Raw genomic sequence first — 16,968 nt, forward strand, 5'->3', positions numbered from 1 at the left:
TCAACCATTTCAAGAGGTAGCATATGATCAAGAGCCAATGACACTGAAGGAAGAAGTCCAAAATGCATTGAAGGCATTGGCAAACAAGGCACCGGAAATTGATGGAAGACAAACTGAAATCTTGCAACAAACTGATGCAGCACTGGAGGCACTCACTCATCTATGTTAAGAAATCTGCAGGACAGGTACCTGGTCAAATAATTGGGAAGAGATCCTATTTGTGCCTTTTCCAAAGAGAGGTGACCCAATGGAATTCGGAAATCACCAGACAATATCATTAATATCGCATGCAAGTAAAATTTTGCTAAAGATCATTCAAAAAATGGCTGCAACGATAGATTGGCAGAGAATTTCCAGATGCAGAGATTGAAGCCGGGTTCAGCAGAGAATATCAGAAAGATGTTTACCTGTGTTTTATTGACTACACAAAGACTTTCAATTGTTGGATCATGGCAAGCTATGGACAATATTGCAGAGAATGAGTATCTCAGAACACTTAATTGTGCTCATGAGGAAGCTCTATGTAGACCAGAACAGAACAAGAGAACACTGAATGGTTTAAGATTAGGAAAGGTATGTGCCAGGGTTTATTCTTTCACTATATTTATTCAATCTGTATGCTGAGCAAATAATCTGAGAAGATGGATTATATGAAGAAAAATACGGCATCAGGATTGGAGGACGACTCATTAACAATCTGTGATATGAAGATGATACAACCCTGCTTGCTGAAAGTGAAGAGAATTTAAAATACTTACTTATGTAGATCAAAGACCATAGCTTTCAATATGGGTTGTGCCTCAATGTAAAATAAACAAAAATCCTCACCACTGCACAAATAAATTAACATCCATATAAATGGAGAAAAGAATGAAGTTGTTACACTTCGTTTTGCTATGATCAAGCAGCAACACTCATGGAAACGGCAATCAAATCAAACATATTGCATTGAGCCAATCAGCTGCACAAGACCTCTTTAAAGTGCTCAAGAGCAAAGATTTCAGTTTGAAGACTAAGCTGTGCCTGACCCAAACCATTGTATTTTCAATAATTTCATGGGCATGTGAAGGTTGGGCAGTGAATAAGAAAGACTGTAGAATAATTGATGCATTTGAGTTATGGTATTAGAGAAAAATATTAAAATTATCATGGACTGCCAAAAGAACAAATCAATCTGTGTTGGAAGAAGTACAGCCAGAATGCTCCCTGGAAGCCAGGATGAACAGACTTTGTCTCTCATATTTTGTATGTATTATCAGGAGGGACCAGTCCCTGGGGAAGGATATCATGTTTGGTAAACTGCAGTGTTGGAGAAAAAGAGGAAGACCCATACGAGATGGATTGGCACAGTGGCAGCAGCAATGGATTCAAATATAGCAATGACTGTGAGGTTCATGAAGAACCAGTCAGTGTTTTGTTCTGTCACGCACAGGGTCGTTATGAGTTGGTACCAACTTGGTGGTACCTAACAACAACATATCATAAGCATATTTATATGAAGTTCTACTTAGGTCATTTGCACATTGGCTAACCCTGTTGTTAAATGCTCTCCAGTAGGTTCTGACTCATAGCAACCCTGGGTAAGGTTTCCTAGGAAGTGGGTGATGGGTTCGAACCCGTGACCTTGTGGTTTGCAGTCTAGCGCTTATTCTATAGTGCCACACCAGGATTTCATACTTAAGTATTACTCTTATTGGCTGTATCTATCAGTCTTTTGAAGGGAGGCCTAATAAATTTTACCCAATAAAGTATGACTCACAAATTTAAAAATATGTAAATTAATTCTTTAATTCAGGATTTAATACACCAATAAGGACGGAAGAATCACACTCAAGAAAATATACTGCATAACTATTTTTTAAATTATCTAGCTCTTGTATATATTTTGATATGGAAGATGTCTAAAACATGCTAAACAACAAAAGCAAATTTATACAGCATATTATATAAAGTAATCCCTTTTGCGTAAATAAAGCAATATATTTAAAGTGATAGACACAAAAACAGTTCTCTGGGAAGATATAAAAGACACTAAATAACAGAGACCTTTATGGGAATGGGGCCACCAGCAAGACAAAAGGCTTTTTCTTCTCATTTTATATTGTTTGACGTTTCTAACCATATTCATCGTATTTCCTTTAATTGATCTATCCATGTATGTCTTTTATGTTATTTGAGTGATAGGATATGGCCCAATTTTGCTTTCTTCTTTATATGCTTCTGCATTTAAAAGAAACCTGTTGTTGTTAAGTGCCATCAACTCACAGTAGCCTATCTATCTAAGGTTTCTGAGGAGCAGCAGTGGGTTTGAAGTGCTAACTTTGCGGTTCAAACCGATCTTGTAATCCAGTGCATTATCCTGCAGCATCACACCAGGACTCGAAAAGAAATCTAGTGGTATTTTTTATAGCATATCCATTCTCAATCTTTTTGCTATCTGTACATACTTGAGTCCCTTCTTACTGAAACTCTCACCTACCTTATCTTCCTGAAATTGTTGTTTTCTTCTTTATTGTTTTTAATTATTTTATCTCTGTAACCTGTTGACTCATGGTGACCTCATGTGTTGTAAAATAGGGCTAATAATACCTAATTCCAATTGGTTATGAAGATCAATTGAGATAAAGCATGTATAATGTCCAGTAGAGTGCCTGACACATAGTTGTGTTGTTACTTGGTCCAACTCATAGCAACCCTATGTACAACAGAATGAAACGCTGCCCAGTTCTGCACCATCCTCACAATCGTTTTCATGTTTGAGTCCATTGTTGTAGCCAGTGTGTCAATCCATCTCACTGAGGGTCTGCTTCTCTTTTGCTAACCTAACCCTCTACTTTATCAAGTATGTTATTCTCCAGGGACTGTCCCTCCTGATAACATATCCAAAGTACACGTGAGGAAGTCTCACCATCCTCTCTTCTAAGGAGTATTCTGGCTGAATTTCCAAGATAGATATCTTCATTCTCCTGGAAATCCATAATACATTATTTGCCAACACCATAAAAAGCATCAATTCTGCATTAGTCTTCCTTATTCACTATCCAGCCCTTGGAAACATATGAGGAGAATGAGAATACCAAGCTTTGAAGTATAATAAGCACTCAGTAATTGCTAACTATTTGTAGTGAAAGTGGAGATGGTGGTTACATGCTGTGGAGTCAGTTCCGACTCATAGAGACCCTACACAGGGTTTTCAGGGCAGTAAATCTTTATGGTAGTAGAAAACCTCATCTTTCTCCTGCGGAATAGCTGGTAGTTTTGAACTGCTGACCTTGTGGTTAGCAGCCCGATTTGTAACCACTTAGTAAGCCCTCAATAATGGCTAACTATTGTAATAAAAATGTTTTCATCACCCCATATATATTTCCCCTTTTCCTAGCTATAAAGAATTTTTCTTTGGGACAAGCCTTCCTCATTCTTAGTCCATGTGGCTTGAGTGAAGCCAGCATAAGACCCAGACTTAAGCCAATTAGAGCATTCCATTTCCTCCACACAGTGGCTGTTTCACAGATCTCTCAGGACTTCTATTAAACTAAATGAAGAGAAGTTCTCTTTAACCCTTCATCTTTAATTTTAGAGGATTTGAGGCTCAAGTTACTGTAGCTACCTTACCACAGCAAGGGTAGAGCCTGGAGGTGCCAGAGGCCACTGCATGGAGCACGAAAAAACTGCCAAGATAGTGGAATGAAGAGTACAGCAAAGAAAATAAACCAAATCCTGGTATCTTTGTTTGAATCATAAATCCCGTTATATTTACCTGACTCTTTAGTTACGGGAGCCAATAACTTCTTTTTTTCTCAAGGCAATTTGGATTGGGTTTTCTGTCACTTGTGACTTACAGGGTTCTACCTCAAACTTTATTGTAGTGATCTGTTCTTCGTAGCTTCTAAGAATGGATACTTCCTCAATATCTCCAAGTTTGGTGCTATCTTCTTACAACCTAAAAGCCCTAATTTATTATCAGTGTTCTAATTTGTGTGGTGCTGTGGGTTAATGAGCCAAACTGTAAAGCCATTTGAACCGCAAGGTTGGCGGTTCAAACTCACCAGCCGCTCCTTGGAAACCCTATCCAGGGTCGCCATGGGTTGGAATTGACTCGATGGCACTTAACAACAACAACAATTATAACATTATCTTATTCTAGTTTCTCTCTTGAGTTATATTCTCTACTTCTGTTAATCAATGAATTTCAAAACTACTTTTCAAAAAAAAACACCGTTCCACTTCCCAGTTTCCTGTTTCTTTCTGTGATAAAATAGGTTTGAGTTTCAGTAAGATCAGTGTACTGCTGTTATTTGTGTTAAGTGCAACTGCTGGGCTTGAAATACCTTTCAGCAAGCAATCTAGTGCTTATCCTACAATACCACACCAAGACCCTGATTAATGTACGTTGTTGTTGTTGCTAAGTGCCGTTGAGTTGGTTCTGAATCATTGTGTACCTGTTAAGTCATTTCAGGAGCAGAAAGCCTCCTCTTTCTCCTGCATAGCACCAGTGAGCTCGAACTGCCAACCTTGTGGTTCTAGTGCTTATCCTATAGAGTCACTGTGCTCCCAATTCATGTACTAAGGAGCTTACATTATTAAGAGGAATATTCATTACGATCTATATTTTGCATATATTCAAATTTGTTAATATATTTAATTAATATAATGGACATATCAGAGTCCTCATGTAGCACTGGACCACAAGGTCGGTTTGATCCACAAGGTTGGTGGTTCAGACTCGCTAGCCGCTCCTTGGAAACCCTATACAAGATCGTTATGAGTCAGAACCGACTCAATGGCACTTACCAATAACAACACTGGAGATATTAATCTTAAGAAACATTCCTTAAATATTTATATATTGCTTGTCTATAAATTCATGTCTATTTATTAATTTTACTGGTTCACATAAAGTTAAATGGTTAGTTGTTGTTGTTATGTGCCGTGGAGTCGGTTACAACTCATAGCGACCCTGTACAGGGTTTCCCAGGCTTTAAATCTTTACAGGAGCAGAAAGGCTCATTTTTCTCCTGCGGAACAGCGGGTAGTTTCAAACTGCTGACCTTAAGGTTCACAGCCCAATTTGTAACTACTCCGCTACCAGAACTCCTGTCTATTTATTAATTTTATTCAAATCGCTTCATGTCTATTTATTAATTTTACTGGTTCACATAAACTTAAATGATTAGTTAGTTATTCACAAATCTAATTTCAGACTTGCTTCATCACTGTATACACTTATTTGTTGCTATTGTTAAGTGCCCTCCAGTCAGTTCACAGAGAAATAAAACATACATCATAATGATTGTAAAATGTAACAATACTTATATACACAATCCTGCAACAACAGTGTTCTACAGATAGATACATGGATAGATATACTAGCTGAACGGGCATGGAAAGGAGAATGGGTGTATACCCACAAGTACATACAGGTTTGACAGGATATTTATACATGGATATTTACATTTGCTGCAAACACATCTAATAATGTAGTGGAGCATTGTTGTTGTGTTGTTAAGTGCCATCACATTTGTTCCAACCCACAGCAATTCTGTATAGGGTGTTCAAGGAGCGGCTGGTGAGCTTCAATCATCAACTTTGAGGTTCAAACCAACCTTGCAGGCTAACGTATTAATTCGCAGAGCCACACCAGAACTCTGTGGTGGAGCACAGAGGGGTCAAAATTATAGAAACTTCTTGTTGTTGGTGTTGTTGTTAGGTGCCATCAAGTCAGTACCAATTCATAGTGACCCTATGCACAACAGAATGAAACATTGCCAGTCCTGGGCCAACCTCACAATCTTTGCTACAGCTGAGCCCATTGCTGCTGCCACTGTGCCAGTCCATCTCACTAGGAGTCTTCCTCTTTTTTCTCTGATCCTCCACTTTAACAAGTATGATGTCTTTCTCCAGGAACTGGTCCCTCCTGACAAAATCCCCGAAGTACGAGAAATGAAATCTGGCCATCATGGCTTCTAAGGAGCACCCTGGCTGTATTTCTTCCACCATTGATCTATTTGGTTTTTTGGCAGTCCATGGTACTTTCAATACACTCCTCTAACACCATAACTCAAATGCATCTATTCTTCTATTGTCTTCTTTATTCACTGTCCAACTTTTGCATGTATATGAAGTTATTAAAATTACCATGGCTTGGGTGAGGTGCACCTTAGTTCTCATACTGACATCTTTGCTCTTGAACACTTTAAAGAGGTCTTGTATAGCAGACTTGCTCAATGCAATATGTCATTTGATTTTTTAGACTGCTGCGTCCATGAGTGTCGATGGTTGACCATAGGAAAATGAAATCTGACAACTTTATTCTTTTCTCCATTTATATGGATGTTGTTTATTAGGCCAGTGGTGAGGCTTTTTGTTTTCTTTACATTGAGATGCAACCCATATCGAAAGCTGTGCTCTTTGATCTTCATAGTACGTTAAGTCCTCTCCACTTTCAGCAAACAAGGTTGTATCCTCTTGGATAGTACCAAATACCTTAAGGCAATAAGTGTGGGCTCAGGATCCTAGTCTCAGGGGATACCATGGTAAATTAGTGTAACATAGGCCCCCAAAGACAATGTTGTACATCCGATTTGGGTGAGTAGTGACTGAGATCTTATAAGCTCAGGAGCAGCCATCTAAGGTGCAACTATTGGTCTTTCCATGTGCAGAGGAAAGAAGAGTGATAGAAACTGAAGATGCTTGGAATCAATTAGGACAATGGACTAATAGAACATGTGAACATCAGTCTCCATGACCCTGAAACTAGAAGAACTAGATGGTACCTACTTACCATTACCAGCAGTTCTGAAATGCATCGCATTAAGAAGGTCCCAAAATAGAGTGGGAGAAAATGTGGAATAAAATGCAAAATTATAAAAAATTCTGGGTTTACCAATCAGAAAGAGACTGGAAGAATCCAAGATTGTTGGCCCTTGACGACTCTTCAGGTCTGGAACTGAACTCCCCCTCCTACCTCAATTTTCAGCCAAGTATATGAGAGTCCTGGTGTGGTGCTGCGGCTTAATGTGCCAGACTGCAAAGCCATTTGAACCACAAGATCAGTGGTTCAAGCTCACCAGCTGCTCCTCGGAAACCCTACACAGGGTTGCTATAGTTCAGAACTGAATCGACCGCCCTTAGCAACATAGATAAGTATATGGGAGTGGGGAGGGAGGAGGAGACAAAAGTGTTAGTAAAATATACTCACCATGGTCAACATTTCAAGAACAAAAATAAGGCATTTATCTAAGGACAAAGTTCAGAAGGGTTGGGAAGAAGGATGAAATTAAATTAAGAATCACAGGGAAGAAGTGGGATAACTGTTGTTACATACAAGGGATTGTAATCATTGAAATGAAACAAATTTGCTGAATGTAAAACTGATGGTCTGCAACATTCAATTCAAAATAAAAATTTCAAAAAAGATAAAAGCTTGAAACAGCACACTTAAAGAAATACAAATGTAGATTTTAATTCTAATTTTTCTCTTTGAACTTACCTCTTCTTGTGGGGCAAGGTTTTACTAGTCTAATGTAAAATTCTGGTAGCGTAGTGGTTACAAATCGGGCTGCGAGCCGCAAGGTCAGCAGTTCGAAACTACCAGCGGTTCCGTGGGAGAAAGATGGGGCGGTCTGCTCCCGTATTTGTAGCCTCAGAAACCCTGTGTAGGGTTGCTATGAGTCAGAACCGACTCCACGGCACATAACAACAACAACAACAACAATGTAAAACTGGAGTCCTGATGTGGCACTGTAGGTTAATGCGCTGGACTGCAAAGTCGTTTGAACCACAAGGTTGGTGGTTCAAGCTCATAAGCTGCTCCTTGGAAACCCTATACAGTGTCGCTATGGGTCAGAAATGACTTGAAAGCATTTAACAACAACAATGTAAAAACTTGGTTATTTCTCAGACTTGCTGAAACTGCAATAAGATTGTTGCTGTTGTTGGTTCCTACTTACAATGACCCTGTATAGGGTTCCTGAGGAACAGCTTGTGCATTTCAATTGCTGACCTTGTGGTTCACAGTCCAGTGCTGATCTTACACACCATAAGTAAGATTGTTGGTAGATAATTATGGACCATGATAATTGTTGTAAAGTTCCAACTCACAGCGACCCTGTATAGGGTTTCTGAGGAGCAGCTGGTGAGCTTGAACCGCTGACCTTACAGTTCAAACCATCCTTGCAGCCCACCCAGCGCACTAACCTGCAGTGCCACACCAGGACTCCTGGACCAAAAGTATTGGTAAATAATTCTGGACCAAGAAGATGAGATTTAGTTATACTTTATCGGACTGGATTCTTTTTATAATCCGATTCTGTGTTGGTGTGGCACTATAGGATAAGCACTAGACCCCAAGGTTGGTTTGAACAGCAAGGCTGGCAGTTTAAACTCACCAGCCGCTCCTTGAAAATCCTATACAGGGTAGCTATGATCATTTAACATCAAAAACAACAAAATGTCATGGAAAGTATTTAGAAAACTGGCATCTAACAACCAAGTCTTGATTTCTTGTTACTTAAATATTTTCTAAATTACTTAATCTGAGTATGCTATTTTTATAGAACTATCCAGATGCTGTGGTGCTGTGGGTTAATGCGCCAGACTGCAAAGCCATTTGAACTGCAAGGTCGGTGGTTCAAGCTCACCAGCTGCTCCTCGGAAACCCTATACAGGGTCACTTGCTATGGGTCAAAACCAACTTGACGGCACTTAACAACAACAATCCAGATGCTGACGTCAGATGAACCTTGGCTGAAAGAGAGTATCAGAAAGATGTTTACCTGTGCTTAATGGACTACTCAAAGGCTTTTGATTTTATGGATGACAAACTGTGGACAACATAGAAGAGAATGAGTGTTACAGAACACTTAATTGTGCTCATGAGGAACCTATATATAGACCAAGAGGCAGTTGTTTGAGTAGAACAAGAGAATACTGAACAGTTTAAAAATTAGGAAAGGTGTGTGACAGGGTTATGTTCCTTCACTTATTCAGTCTATATGATAAACAAATAATTTGATAAACTGGGTTCTATGAAGAAGAATGTGGCATCAGGATTGGAGGAAGACTCATAAACTACCTATGATATGTAGATGATACAGCCTTGCTTGTTGGAAGCAAAGAGGAGTTATTAAAATACTCACTGATGAAGATCAAAGACCACAGCCTTTGGTATGGTTGAATCTCAGTGTAAAGACAACAAAAATCCTCACGACTGGAACAATAAACAACATGCATATCAATGGAGAAAAGATTGAATTTTGCTCAGACTTCATTCATTTTGCTCAGATCAACCTTCAACAGTCATGAAAGCAGCAGTTAAGAAATCAAATGGCATATTGCATTAGGCAAATATGCTGCACAAGACCTATTTAAAGTGTTGAATAGTAAAGATAACAGTTTGAGGACTAAGGAGCACCTGACCCAAGTCATGGTATTTTCAATAACGTTACATGCATGTGAAAGTTGGGCAGTGAACAAAGAAGACAATAGAAGACTTGATGTATTTGAGTTATGGCATTGGAAAAGAATATTCAAAGTACCATGGACTGCCAAAAGAACAAACATGTGTTAGAAGAAGTACAGTTAGGATGTTCCTTAGAAACCAGGATGGCCAGACTTCGTCTCTCACACTTCAGACATATTGTCAGGAGGGATCAGTCCCTGGAGAATGACATCATGCTTGGTAAAGTGGTGGGTCAGAGAAAAAGAGGAAGACCCCTAGTGAGATGGACTGGCACAGTGGCAGCAGTAATGGATTCAAATGTAGCAATATCTGTGAGGTTGGTGTAGAACCAGGCAGTGTTTTGTTCTGTTGTGCATATGATCGCTATGTGTCAGTACCAACTTAAGGGCACCTAACAACATCCAGATTGAAGTCTACTCTGTAGTAGTTTATTATCATTGAATGTCTTTTCTTCATTATGTAATATGATTTAAGCCTGCTTTTAAAGTATTTGTTTTGCTTTGCTTTTGTTGTTGAGTGCCATTGAGTCAGTTCCAACCCATAGCAACCCTGTCTAGGGTTTCAGAGAAGCGCTAGTGGTCTTGAACAGCTGATCTTGCAGTTCAAACCAACTTTGCAGTCCAGTGAATTACCCACTGTGCCACTTGGGGATAGTTCAAAAGCTATAAGACCGATTATTGATTTATTGAAATTATTACTTTCTCATAAGCCATCAAGACCTACCATACTGACAGCAATTTACAACGGTACTAAAACTAGGACTGATCTTGGACTTATTTTTATCCCTACCTCGCTATTAGCAATTTAGGGATTTACATACAAAGAACAGTATTTGACTGATTTTAAGAAATTTTTACCCTTAACCTAGATGTTCTTCCCATCTTACTGTGTAGGCACTTCTCATCTCCCACATGAGGTACCAACTATACCGTAACAATCTAACTAAAATTATAACAGATTTCATCTTTTTCCCTGTTAGCATATCCACATATTACTATTAATTATTCTTCCAATTTTCAACAAGGCAATCCTAGGCTCAAAAGTTCTGTTTTCCTTCCATATCATATTAACATCCTTGGCCTGGTTTTTAAGAGCTTTCATGAGATACTCTTCCTTTAACTTGACATCCCATTAGTCATCCTTAGCACATGTTATAAACATAGCAGCATCAAACGCTTATAAGATGTGTGCTAGATATTTTCTCATAAGCTAGCCTATATACTGTTTTTATATTCTCTGAGAGATTGATAAACTAAGTAAATTGTCAAAACCTATAGATAAAAAGGTGATTAAAATTTGGGATTCTGACAGTTATATGGGCCCTGGTATGGTGCTGCAGGAGTCCCAGTGTGGCGCTATGGGCTAATGCGCTGGACTACAAGATCAGTTTGAACCACAAGGTCCGTGATTTAAGTTCACCAGCCGCTCCTTGGAGACTCTGTACAGGGTCATGAGTTGGAACCAAGTCAATGGCATTTAGCAACAAGAATGGTGCTGTAGGATAAGCAATGGACTGGTAATCACAAGGTTGACAGTTCAAACAAACCAGTCACTCTTGGAAGCCCTGACAGGGTTGCTAAGAGTGAAAACCAACTTGACAGCACACAACAACACTCATCTATATTGCATTTTTCTACTGTATTGTGTGGGCACTCATGTTATTGTTGTGAAGGGCCATCGAGTCAGTTTTGACTCAGAGTAACCCTGTATAAGGTTTCCAAGTAGTGGCTGGTGGGTTTGAACTGCAGACCTTGCAATTCAAACAGACCTTATGGTCTAGCGCATTATCCTGGAGTGCCACACCAGGCTTCTCATATACACCATTAAATTTGGTCTAGTCTTGACTCTTTTCATGGCTGATGACTCTCCAAGGCAGGTTTTTACCAATTAACCAACCAATTGCTATTAAGTTGATTCCGCATGTGTATCATAGTAAAACTGCCCCAGAGGGCTCTCAGAAGGGGAATTTTCATAAGCAGACCCCAGGCCTTTCTTCCCAGATGATCAGAAGCCAAGATCATTTACTGTGCATCAGTTTAAAAATCTTCCAAAATCCACAAGCTTCTAGAACCCTCAAAGAGAATCATTAGCTCTTTTTGGTATGTCTACCAAAATTTTTTCATTGAGCTTTACTTTCTGCAATTTGTGCTATGAAAGCATTATTTTTCAACTTTAACAATAAAGGGATAATATCAAGTTACTACTTTTTCAAACTGTATCACCTCCCAACTCAACCAAATTTTTACCCTTGAGGGGAGTGTCCTGACCACCTCTGAACCTGATTTTATGTTCCTTCAGGGCAGGAACCATTACATACTTAGAATGACCATATAAATTGAATCATGAAGTAAAGTTATTGCTTTTAATATGTCAGGTTCTAGGCTAGGCTCTATGGAGTCCTGATGTGGTGCTGCACGTTAAGCGCTGGACTGCTAACCACAAGGTAAGCAGTTCAAACCCTCTTGTCCATCCTCAGAAACCCTATACAGGGTCACTCTGACTCAGAAACAAATTGACTGTACTTGGTAGTTCAAGTTCACCAGTCACTCCTCAGAAACCCAATAGAGGGTTGCTATGGTTCAGAACCAACTCGATGGTGCTTAACAACAACAGGCTCTGAGTATGCAAAAGCCAAGAAAAAGGACTCCTAGTTCTCAATGTCAAGTATTTAAATACTTCTTGTTGTTTTTAAGTGCCATTAAGTTGGTTCTGACTCATAGTGGTGACCCAGTATAGGGTTTCCAAGGTGCAGCTGGTGAGTTTGAACCACTGACTTTGAAGTTCAACCAACCTTGAGGTCCTGTGCTTTATCACACAGCACACCAGGTGGTCAAATCAACCAGTGTTTTTGTTGTTTTTTAAAAAATATCTATTGTCAGGAACTGGGGCCACATTAAAAAATTTGTTCAAAGTGCTGGGAAAACTAACTCTTTAGAAAAATGCACAACGTACAATATTGTAGACATTTGGGGGGGGGGGGGGGGGAGACGTGTTATGAATTGTGCTGAAGCCAAATCATATATATAGACCCAGAACAAAAACCCAAAAACAAAACTTAGTTCTCTGGGGACAGGAATTATCTATCATACTTGTTTGATAATCCTGTCTTGTGCAGTGCAAATATATAAAAAAGACCCTAAGAAATGTTTGGTGATCAATAAAAATAACCGGATAGCACTAGCAAATTGTTTCCCCATTATGGCGCCCTTTCAACATATCATTTTAAATGTCTGAAACCCACTTTCACTAATACTACCAATGAGCTAACACCAATAACTGGAACGTCATTGTTTTGCAATTCACATGTGGAGTGGAAGATCATTCACTAATCTAGGTTCTCTTCTTAACCTGATCATCAAACCCTGACTCCGCCCATCAAAAATCCAAAATCCACTCCTAGTGGAGGATATTCCAATTTACAGTGACACTTCAGAAAGAGTAGAACAACCCCATAGGATTCCCAAAGCTCTTTACAGAAGCAGAGTGCTACATCTTTCTCCCGCAGAGCAGCTAGTGGGTTCAAATCACTGACCTTCCTGTTAACAGCCGGAGCGTTAACCACAGCGCAACCAGGTCTCCGTTTCCCAAACAAGGGCTCTCTCAAATCCTAAAAGATTCGTCCAAAGCCTTATGGTCTCTAGGGAAACAGAAAATGGCACATACTCCACGTCGCACACAACCTCAAAGCAGGCAAGATGGGATCAAGTGATGTCTACAATTTCCGAACTCTTTCCTCACCATCTCCAAAGGTGAAGAGATTTACCTCAAGTTCCAGGAAAGCGGTGGCGACTACCCTCACAGAGATCCGACCTGTTAACTAAACCTCCGACCTCCAATCACCATAGTGACTTCTCCTGGCAACGCTCCATCCTTCTTCCCGCGATACTTCTTTCTTTCCCCCTCCCCCTCGGCGCGTCAACCGAGCCGACCTGAGACCCCGCCCCGCCCCGAGCCCGCCCTCTCCTGATGGGGCATCATTGGGTAACTGGGTCTCGCCTTCAGCTATAGGCGGAACCCGACACTTATTTTTTTCTTTTTCGAGAAGCGCCACGTTTTTGTAAAGTTGAGTTTCTTATTTATTTCTTTTTATTTTTTTCTTATAGCTATAATAGTGCTTTTGCTGTAGGCCACAGGATAAACATTCCTCGCTCTTCCTTTTCACTTAGAAACGTCCCCTACCGCCGGAGTTCCGCCAGGAGTTCGCACTTGCGCAGGAGTGACCAGAAGATGGCGGTGATATTCACCGCACTTTTTTTCAAATTAGTCGATCCCAGAAAGCATTGCGCGCATTTGTAACGAATTTCCGTTCGAGTTTGTATTTTAGGCGCCATTTTCGAGTGAAGGACCCGGAGCTGAAACACCAGTAGGAGCTGTGGGGGGGGGAGGGGGTTACACAACCCTTTCCAACCTTGGGCTGAGTGGACTACCCCGCAGGTAAAGTACTTCTTTTCCTGGTCAGGTTGTCAAACTCTTGCTTTCTGACCCGTCCGCGGGTGCTTGGAAAGTACAGGCCTTGAGCTGGAGCAGCCGAAGTCTGTACTGAAGCTGCCTCCGAGAGATTTCTCTGGCTGTCACCCCTCCCCCCCTCGGCCGCTCCCGGCGGGCCGAACTCCCGCGCGCCTTCCGAGCGCCACTTCTCTAAGCTTCAGTGTAGCCTTCGGGAGGCTGTGAGCCTCGCAGATCTCTTCTCAAATAATCCTTGTCTCTGTCCCGAAAAGGGCGTCTCTCATAGCCCCATACCCCGACCCTTTTCCTGTCTCCCAAGGGACTAATTAGCGGGTCTGAGCCTTCATTGGTGACCCTTCATGGTTCACTTTAGTCTAACGGGACTCCGCCACGGGCCCGGGAGGGACGAACCCGCTATCCCTAAAATGAACCGAAACAGGCGCTGCTGGCGTCCGATTTGGAAGTCGCTGCTACAGGTCGACCCCAGCCTTTGGCCGCCCTTCCGGGTCGGACTGTGGAAGGAGATCTCGAAAGCTCCGGAGCCGTCAACGGTTCTAAGAGCTAAATGGCGGGGAGAGGAAAGTGGGCGGCGAGTCGCCGCTTAGTCTCTGGAAAGAGTTGATAGTCGGTCCAGATCGGGGCAACGCTAACTCGAAAAATCATGCTCTGGCATCCCTAATCCAGAGAGCGTGTAAATGTCGGCTTATGGGGTGACTTCATTTGGAAATTACATTATAGGGAATATTCTTAAGCGTTTGTACTGGGTGGGGGCGCCGAGGGTCTTAGTGTAAAAACTTAGGCAGTTGATTCCCAGACACGTCTAAGTAAGTTTCCCACCTGCGTAGGTCTCCAACCTCGCCTACTTGCCATTTGAGTTTGTTGTAGCTGCTCCCCCGCGGATCCGCTACCACGGAACGGGGTTTCCGCGGGGCGATCGGCAAAGACTGGACGGTAGAGGGGTGGGGACCCCGCTGGCCGACTGATTTGCTCCGGGCTCTCCCCTACCCAGTGACCATGCCCCGCAAAGGCCCCCAGCCCTCCACGGCCCGGCGCCGAGAAGAGGAGCCGCCGCCGTCTCCCGACACCGCTAGCCCCGACGCCGAGTTGGAGCTGCAGCCGCCTGGCAACGCTCAGAGCCCCGACGCCGACGCCGCCGCAGGTGAGCGCCGGCCCCACTGCAAAGCCGGCAAGCCGCTGGCCGATTTTGGCAGATAGGCTGCCCTTGTGTTTTTCGTGTGATCGTATTGAGGGGAAGGGGGTGAGTTAAACAACTTCAGTTGTGAATTTCTGTTGGTGGTTTTGTAGTGAGGCTGACATCTTTGTATCTGCGGAAATCGGCACCGTTAGCCAAGAGCTTTAATCATTATCAAGGAGCATGGTGAAATGTTGCTTGGTAATTCACTTCACCAACTACGTGCAGTCTTCGTAACACCAGGAATTGTATTACAATATGAAACCTGTGTCAGTGTCGCTCAAGGTCTTGGTTCCAAAGTGACAATTCCAAATGTTGAAAGAGATGGAGCAAGTTATCCCGTGCCCAGAGAAAGCCTTAGGATCTCAACTCCGTGTTTGTAGTGAAAGGGAGTCCTGGTGTGGCGGTTAAATAGTTTGGTTGTCTGCCGAAATATCGGTGGTTCGAACCCACCAGTCACTCTGCACAGAAAAAAGACATGTCCGTTTCCGTCCAGATTACAGCCTGGGAAACCCTTTGGGGCAGTTTTCATGCTATCCTACAGGGTCATTATGAGTCAGACGCTACCGCAATGGATTTGGATTCGAATGATGTATGGGGAGGAGAGAATCGATTCATTGTGGTTTTCCCAGATTTGTCATTTAGTGTTTTCAGTCATAAGAGGATATATAGTTATATAGAATTTCGTGATCGGTGACATTTCTTTCCAGATTTTCTTTAAAACAAGTGGAAGAATCGATTCTTGTTGTCTCAGAGTTTAGGTGTCTACTGTTTTAAGTGTAAAATATTCCTAGGTTTCATAAGTAAAATCCCTCCCAAAATCAGCAGGCAATCATCCTCCAACTTAAAATTTGGAGCCATCCTCCAAACTAATTTAGACTATTTTCCACCTTACCTTTGAACGACTTAGATACGCCAAATGAGGAATTTGATAACAGAAGTTTAGAAGACATTTTGAATAGCATCCCTCCTCCACCGCCTCCAGCAATGACCAATGAAGCTGGAGCTCCTCGGCTTATGATAACGCATATTGTAAACCAGAACTTCAAGTCATATGCAGGGGAAAAAATTCTGGGACCTTTTCATAAGGTATTTGCCCACTGTATATAACTATTGTTAAGGAATATATCTTTTTTCAACTTTACAACTATTGTATTTATCCCAGGTCATGTTGATTTTTATTGCTAATACGTATTATACATATAGTATATTACTTATACTTTAGCAACTGAAGTTCGCTTTCGTTTATCTGGTTATCTGTGATATGTCTTTCACTATAAATTTTTCTTTACGAGAGTTGGTCAGTTTTTTGCTTGAAAGAAAGCATTTTCCATTTAGCTATAAAAATTAATTTTGAAAAAAGTGACAAAATGGGTTTTAGGTGTTAAGCCTTGTGAGACAGGAAAACGTGTTTTTGTGTTTTTAAATAAACACCAAGAATTGTTGTTGAATATCTTTAGCAATGGAAATTTAAATAACTTGTAGTACTACAAGTTAAAAAAATATATAAGCTTAAACTAAAATCAGTAATACTCCTGTGGCTTCTTTAACTTTAACTTTTTTCTGTTTTTATACAGCGCTTTTCATGTATTATTGGGCCAAATGGCAGTGGTAAATCCAATGTTATTGATTCTATGCTGTTTGTATTTGGCTATCGAGCACAAAAAATAAGGTCTAAAAAACTCTCCGTTCTAATACATAATTCTGATGAACACAAGGATATTCAGAGTTGTACTGTAGAAGTTCACTTTCAAAAGATAATTGATAAGGTAAGGGATTTTCGCTGTTTATTTGAAGCTTAATGTAAGGATACAAAAGGGCTTAATATATTGTACATTTTATTCTTTTTCTTTAAATAGGCTTTTTTAAA

General features: G+C 41.0%; 1 protein-coding gene across 2 annotated transcripts in view; it reads left to right on the forward strand.

Moving 5' to 3' along the window:
* Positions 1–14,920: 14,920 nt before the first annotated feature.
* SMC4 (structural maintenance of chromosomes 4) overlaps positions 14,921–16,968 on the forward strand; it is a 44,924-nt gene continuing 42,876 nt past the window's right edge. The window contains exons 1-3 of one of the 2 annotated variants that reach the window (XM_006861786.1): positions 14,921–15,065; positions 16,009–16,187; positions 16,676–16,867. In XM_006861786.1, the coding sequence (XP_006861848.1) occupies positions 14,921–15,065; positions 16,009–16,187; positions 16,676–16,867 (516 nt within the window). The remainder of the gene's footprint in view (positions 15,066–16,008; positions 16,188–16,675; positions 16,868–16,968) is intronic. The other variant, XM_006861787.1, reaches the window with a different exon arrangement.

The sequence above is a fragment of the Chrysochloris asiatica genome, unplaced genomic scaffold (genome assembly GCF_000296735.1).
Source record: "Chrysochloris asiatica unplaced genomic scaffold, ChrAsi1.0 scaffold00043, whole genome shotgun sequence".
NCBI lineage: Eukaryota > Metazoa > Chordata > Mammalia > Afrosoricida > Chrysochloridae > Chrysochloris > Chrysochloris asiatica.